We start from the raw sequence: 7,612 nt of genomic DNA on the forward strand, positions 1-7,612 counted from the left end.
CAGAAAAGCTACTATGTCATTTTTTAACAGACTGTAGAATTTTAGAATTAGAAGGTGCCTTGTAGGTATAGTCTACAGTTTAATTTGTAAATGATGAAACTGAGGGATAAAAGTTAAATAACAGTTTGACTTTACTGTTTCTTAGGGAAGATTTTTATTTCATTCTAAGTTAATTCTGAGCACTCTACTAATAAACTTTTGGTGAAATGGCATCTTATTTGATAAGATGCTTGCTGTATGTATCCAAAAAAAAAAAAAAGGATCAAACTGGGTGTTTATTTCCTTTATTGGTTATACAATATTCTGAATATAGCTGTGAAAGTCAGACTTTTACATTTGACTTTAGAAATAGTAGCAACAGAATGAATAGTGTTTCATTTGTGTCTTTACCAAAATGAATAGAATTTTGGAATTATGTGTGCAGAAGCATTTTAAGTTCTGTTAACTTTAAGCATTATAGAAAATTCTTTCTACATGAGCATGTTCCCTGACATACTGTTTCTAAATTGACGTGACATAATTTTACTACCATGGCCATAAATGGAATAAACTGAGGTTAAATATGGTTTTTGGGCCAGGCGCAGTGGCTCACGCCTATAATCCCAGCACTTTGGGAGGCTAAGGTGGGTGGATCACCTGAGGTCAGGAGTTCGAGACCAGCCTGGCCAAAATGGTGAAATCCCATCTCTATTAAAAATACAAGACCGGACGCGGTGGCTCAAGCCTGTGATCCCAGCACTTTGGGAGGCCGAGACGGGCGGATCACGAGGTCAGGAGATCGAGACCATCCTGGCTAACACGGTGAAACCCCGTCTCTACTAAAAAATACAAAAAACGAGCCAGGCGAGGTGGCCGGCGCCTGTAGTCCCAGCTACTCCGGAGGCTGAGGCCGGAGAATGGTGTAAACCCGGGGGGCAGAGCTTGCAGTGAGCTGAGATCCGGCCACTGCACTCCAGCCTGGGTGACAGAGCGAGACTCCGTCTCAAAAAAAAAAAAAAACTAGCCAGTGGCGGATGCCTGTGATCCCAACTACTGGGAAGGCTGAGGCAGGAGAATCGTTTGAACCCAGGAGGCAGAGGTTACAGTGAACCGAGATGACGCCATTATGGCACTCCAGTCTAGGCGACAAGAGCAAGACTCCATCTTTAAAAAAATATATATATGTGTGTGTGTATATATATATATAGCTTTGGGAGATAATTAAGATTGGTTTCCTGTTTTTCTCAGTCTTTTTTCTCCCCAGCAATTCAGTTATTTGGTATTATTATACTTATGGATGGAGAGAGAAACCAGATACTCATCAGAAGCTATACAATATTTTTCATATGCTACAATGGAAATATCCTCCTTTTCTCGTTTTTCTTCCTTCTGATAGAGTGGAATTTGAGCATCATTTTCATGAGTAATATTGAGCTTATACCAAAGACTTATTAAGCAAAAAAACCTATTCACATCTACCTTGTGCTTAATCACAGGTTATACAAGGCAAATCTCTGAACCCAAGGAACTGTCATTCTAACTGGGGAGAAGAGAAATGTAAAAGAGTTAACCAAAAATGTGATTACTTCTATGAGAGAAATGTGCAGATTCTCTGCAAAGAGGGGTGGGGGAGGGCTTTACCAAGGAGATAATCCCAGAGCTCAGGCATGAGGTGGGAGTAGTTTGCCAAGTGGATACGGGTGGGGAGGGCCTTCCAGGCAGAGGCGCTGCATGGGCTGAGACAGGCATGAGAAAGCTTGCCTGGAGCTGGGTGTGACTAGGGAACAGGCATTCAGAAAGGTGGATAGATATCTAAGTGTTAAGCAGTGGGGACCTGATCCTGTAAACAAAGGGAAGCAGTTGATAAATTACAAAGAGAAGGGTTGATAGGATGTTTTTTGAAGGATCACTCTGCCAGTGGGTTGGAAGTAAAATTAACAGGTAGGGAAGGAAATGGAATGGAGGAGGGGGATTAGAGATGGTCTGAGTTACAGCAGTGGCCATGAGATTGGAGAGGTGTTATAGAGGTAGAATCGGTGTGGCTTGACCTAGTTGGATGAGGGACAGGTAAGGGGCCTTGCTTGTCAGACCTTCTGACAAAGGGATGCTCCTACAACATCTTTTCCAATGTAGAACGCCACACAGATTTTACAGTGAATCTTAAGTAATTTAAAAGTAAAACGTGGTGCATTAGAGGAACCATGAATGGAAACTCCCTAGTGTAAACTAGACTGGATGCGGAGCAAGTAAGAGAGAATCTGCTGAAGCAGACAAGAGAAATGTCTTATTTGATGATCGAAAGACAAAACTGTAACAAATTTAAAGATCTTGTCTTTTATTTGTGATTCTAGAATCTGGCAACACCTCACTAGTAAGTAGAATGAGTGTTCCTATAAGCTGAACAGAAGAGGTTGAACATTATTCAGTGTTTTAAAGATAGAGAAGCAGCAAAGGCAGATAGAGGCAGAAACGGAACAAAAAGCAGATTGGACATTTCAATGTCACTTTCCTTATAAGGGTAAAACAGAGAAGACTCTCTTATGCCAGCTGCAACTGGCCTGTTTGGGTAGTTTACTATTCTCTTTCTCTCCTGATTTCCTAGGTCAGATGAACAACTGAGTTTTGGCCTGGTGGCATGGAACTTCAGCATGAGTGACTCCATTTTAGTTTGGTCTGTTGGGCCTAGTGCAGGAGCTCAGTCCAAACCGATGGGCTCTTGTAAATTTTCTTTTTTTTTTTTTTTTTTTTTTGTTTTGAGTTGGAATTTTGCTCTGTCACCCAGGCTGGAGTTCAATGGCGCGATATTTGTCAGCTCCTGCAACCTCCACCTCCTGGGTTCAAGCAATTCTCCTGCCTCAGCCTCCCAAGTAGCTGGGATTACTGGTGCCTGCCACTATGCATGGCTAATTTTTTTTTTTTAGTAGAGACAAAGTTTCACTTTATGGGCCAGGCTGGTCTCTTGGCCAGGCTCCTCTCGAACTCCTGACCTCGTGATCCGCCCACCTTGACCTCCCAAAGTACTGGGATTACAGGCGTGAGCCACCACTCCCGGCCACAAATTTCTTAATAGATGTCATTGGCTTTTGCCCAAGGAGACAGTGAGGAACTCAGCTGCAAGGAAGTTCAGACCCTAATGTCTGTTTTCTCTAAGTAGTTATCAGATTGAGNTTTGTTGCCCAGGCTGGAGTACAGTGGCATGATCTCGGCTCACTGCAACCTCCACCTCCCGAGTTCAAGCAATTCTTGTGTCTCAGCCTCCCAATTAGCTGGGACTACAGGCGCGCGCCGCTACATACGGCTTTTGTATTTTTTGTAGAGATAGAGTTTCGCCATGTTGGCCAGGCTGGTCTCAAACTCCTGATCTCAAGTGATTCTCCCACCTTGGCCTCCCAAAGTGCTGGGATTACAGGTGTGAGCCACTACGCCCAGCCTACCATGATGTGTGAGATATCTGTATGATCAGCTGTCCTCACTGGAGAGTCAGCTAAACTGAAATTGTAAATAAGATCTTGCCTTATTCTCAGAGGAGTAATATAACAAAGTAATTAATAACAGACTCCCTGTAGCCAGAGGGTTTAGGTTCAAATCTTGACTCTTGCCATTCACTAGCTGCGTGACATTGGGTAGTTACTCAAGCCCTCTATGCCTCCATTTCCTTCGATGCAAAGTGGATAACAACAGGACTTAACTCATAAGGTTTTTGTGAAGATGAATTAAGATAACGTGTGTAAAATGCTTACTTTTGTGTTGGCAGATAGAGTAAATATAAATTAAGTGGTACTATTACTTTGATTAGAACTTGAATAATAATTGCAACAAGTACTGCTAACAAGTATTCATTAAGTATATGATTTCATTTTTGATGACAGTTGCCACAGATCTGATGTTGTGCCTACTTGTTCACTCCAACCCCTGCCCCCTACAAAGATATGATTTGTCTTTATTCATATTGTTAAAATGGGTTGAGTTTCTCTAGGGAAAATGGTTGTCTCAGAATAGGGACCTGGAAAGTGAATGATACTTTATACTCTACCTGTGTTCATATTATTTTGTAACCAATGTTTTAAAGATAGAGAAGCAGAGGCGGATAGAACGGATAAAGCAGAAGCGGGCCCAGTTGCAAGAACTTCTTCTACAGGTAAAGATGCCAAGATGTTTTCATTACCTTCCCTGTTTCTCCACTTCCTGCCTTTTGGAGTCAGTGTGTTTTCTAATTGTGGTGCCTCTGAGTAGTGTGTGGTGAGCCCACGCCAGAGCAGCCGCTCTTACCTCCTAGCTTGTTGCCATCCACGTGCTTTGCCTTAAGATGGTCCCATCTGTTGCCATCATCTCAGCTCCACAGCAGCTTCCCTGCCCTGTGTATGACTTACACCAGGCAGCAGTTCACCGTTGACACTCAGGCCTCTCCAAACATGAACTGTCAAGTGTCTTTTTGTGTTTGTTAATTTTAACCCGAATTTGAAATATCCACTAGTGAAGCTAGTTAAATTTTAGGTGCTTCAAGTACAGTAATCAAATCTGCCTGTAATACTTATCAGTAAATGACAGAATGGCATGACATAATTCAGTAAGATTTTTGCTGTTGTTTTTTGAGACTGAGTCTTGCTCTTTCACCAGGCTGGAGTGCAGTGGTGCGATCTTGGCTCACTGTAACCTCTGCCTCCTGGGTTCAAGCCATTCTCTGCCTCAGCCTCCCAAGTAGCTGGGATTACAGGTGCCCACCACCACGCCTGGCAAATTTCTTCGTATTTTTAGTAGAGACAGGGTTTCACCATCTTGGCCAGGCTGGTCTTGAATTCTTGACCTTGTGATCTACCCGCCTCAGCCTCCCAAAGTGATGAGATTACAGACATGAGCCACTGCACCGGGTCTAATTCAGTAAGATTTATAGAAATACCAAAACTTAGGCTGGTGATATATATATACACACACACATATAAAATATTATATATATAATATTATATATAATTAATAATAACATGTTTGAAGAGAATATTGTGCAGCTTTAAAAAAAAATAAGCTGAAATGGACAGTTTATTCCTATGCTTCTGCCTGTAGAATTCTACCAAACCCTCCTCCTTGAACTCCCGTGCTGCCATCTTCTTCCCCCTGGCTGCCTCTCTGTTGTCCCTATCCCTGCATAGTTATCTGCAGTATCCCCTAGCAGCTCGTACCCCGAACCCTGTGCTGGGGCCTTCCTGGAATCTCCTCAAAACCGTGGAACATTTTGGAGCTTAATTTTTTTGGCATGTTATTTTTAAAAACCTGTTTATCAGCATGCCTACAGTTATCTGCCTATCAGAAAGAATGGTGCTGGGCAAGATCACCCTCATGTGTGTAGGACTTTCCCATCTCTAGATGCCTGATGCAAAGAATGAAACTGAATATATTTTTTCCCTGTTTACCTCTGTACCATGAACATTGTTCTTTTATTTTTTAAAGTCCTGAACTTCTTTTCCTCTACTGTCTCTCAAACCAAATATTTATAGAAGATTTCCACCCAGGGGGAACCTGGCTGTCAACATTTATAGAAACAGGTCTCTCTAAACATTAAAGTGAAACCCAAAGTGTAACTTAAATCAACTTGTGGTCTTCTGGTAAACAAAACTTATTTCCGAAGGCCGGGCATGGTGCCTCACGCATGTAATCCCAGCACTTTGGAAGGTGGAGGCGGGCAGATCACCTGAGTTCAGGAGTTCGAGACCAGCCTGACCAACATGGAGAAACCATCTCTCTACTAAAAATACAAAAAATTAGCCAGGCATGGTGGCACATTCCTGTAATCCCAGCTACTTGGGAGAGGCTGAGGCAAGATGATCTCTTGAACCCAGGAGGCAGAGGTCGCAGTGAGCTGAGATCGCCCCACTGCACTCCAGCCTGGGCAACAAGAGCAAAACTTCATCTCAAAAAAAAAAAAGTATTTCCTCCTAGTATTTCAGTTTTTTTCCTTTCATCAGATAAATGAAGTTGTCATAGAAAGTAAATTAAGCAGCCGGGCGCGGTGGTTTACGCCTGTCATCCCAGTACTTTGGGAGGCCGAGGCGGGCAGATCACGAGGTCAGGAGTCCGAGACCAGCCTGACCAACATGGTGAAACCCCATCTCTACTAAAAATACAAAAAGCCAGGTGTGGCGATGCACACCTGTAATCTCAGGTACTCAGGAGGCTGAGGCAAGAGAATCACTTGAACCCGGGAGGTGGAGGTTGCAGTTAGCCGAGATTGCACCACTGCACCCCAGCCTGGGCAACAGAGCAAGACTGTCTTTAAAAAAAAAAAAAAGTAATCCATTTGCTATGGCTAAGCTTACTTGATTTTTTTTTTTATAAGCTAATGTCACAACTCACTCGTGTCACGTGACACAGGTAACTATTACCTACTTGCTACCACCTCTCTTTTATTTTTGGTAATGCAGTAGAAGAATGGTGTGAGTAAAGCAAACCTGTAGATAAACCCAATATCCTACTTTTATCTCTATAATTGCCCCTTCCAGCCCTTAAACCTTTTCCATAACAAACACACAGGAAAATGAATGAACATACTTAAAGCTGTTCAGCCTCTGAAATAGATGTTAATGAGTTTGAAAAAGAAAAAAAGGCCAAAGGAAATCATTCAAAGGGCAACAAATAAGTCAGTTCAAAATAAGTGGGAAATTATTTTTCCTTTTTCTATCCAAAATAACGTTATGTGGTATATGAAATTTGTGACAATGTTAAAAAAACAACATTATGACCAGGTGCAGTGGCTCACGCCTGTAATCCTAGCACTTTGGGAGGCCGAGGCAGGCGGATCACAAGGTCAGGAGTTCAAGACCAGCCTGGCCAATATGGTAAAACCCCACCTCTACTAAAAATACGAAAGTTAGCTGGGCATGGTGGCGGGTACTTGTAGTCCCAGCTACTCGGGAGGCCTGAAGCAGGAGAATCATTTGAACCTGGGAGGCGGAGGTTGCAGTGAGCCAAGATCACACCACTGTACTCTAGCCTGGGCGACAGAGCAAAACTCCATCTCAAAAACTAATAATAGTAATAATAAACATTATGTTTTTACTGCTCTCTTCACTTGAAAAACCACTGATACTATTAAATATGCACAGCATTAAACAGTGAATCACAGATACATAAGGGTCATTAGTTATCACTGCTTATATTCCCCCATATACCGAGGTCCTCTTGTGGCCCTAGGGACACCAGGCTAGGCAAAGTGTAGGAACACCTCTTGAGATGTGTATTCTAGTAAAAGGGAAGAGAAGCTATGCAGGAGTATGTAAGCATTTAATTCTTTTTCTCAGTTCCACAGTTTAATCATAACTTTTCCTCATTATTAAATGAATTAAGCAATAAATTAGTTCTTTAGCAACAGAAAATAATGAAGCATAACCTCAATAATGTTTGGTAATGATACTGACAGTGCTAGTTATTGATAGTGATTTTGGACATACTTAGGTCTACAATAAATTGGTGTTCATTATTTTGGTGCATTTCAAAGAGTAGATGCTCCCTTTTGGGGAGATAGCACTCAGCCATTTTAAGATAATAGTAGTCTTTTCTTTTCTTTTCTTTTCTTTTCTTTTCTTTTCTTTTCTTTTCTTTTCTCTTTTCCTTTTCCCTTCCCCTTCCCCTTCCCTTTCCCCTT

At 42.1% G+C, this 7,612-nt stretch overlaps 1 protein-coding gene across 11 annotated transcripts in view; it reads left to right on the forward strand.

The window, feature by feature from the left end:
* Positions 1-7,612, forward strand: part of TFDP2 (transcription factor Dp-2) — an 84,852-nt gene that overhangs the window by 63,818 nt on the left and 13,422 nt on the right. For all 11 annotated transcript variants that reach the window (XM_017862524.1, XM_017862536.1, XM_017862529.1 and 8 more), the window contains one exon: positions 4,049-4,117. In XM_017862524.1, coding sequence (XP_017718013.1) covers positions 4,049-4,117 — 69 coding nt within the window. The remainder of the gene's footprint in view (positions 1-4,048; positions 4,118-7,612) is intronic.

The sequence above is a fragment of the Rhinopithecus bieti genome, unplaced genomic scaffold (genome assembly GCF_001698545.2).
Source record: "Rhinopithecus bieti isolate Rb0 unplaced genomic scaffold, ASM169854v2 scaffold_2654, whole genome shotgun sequence".
Lineage (NCBI taxonomy): Eukaryota > Metazoa > Chordata > Mammalia > Primates > Cercopithecidae > Rhinopithecus > Rhinopithecus bieti.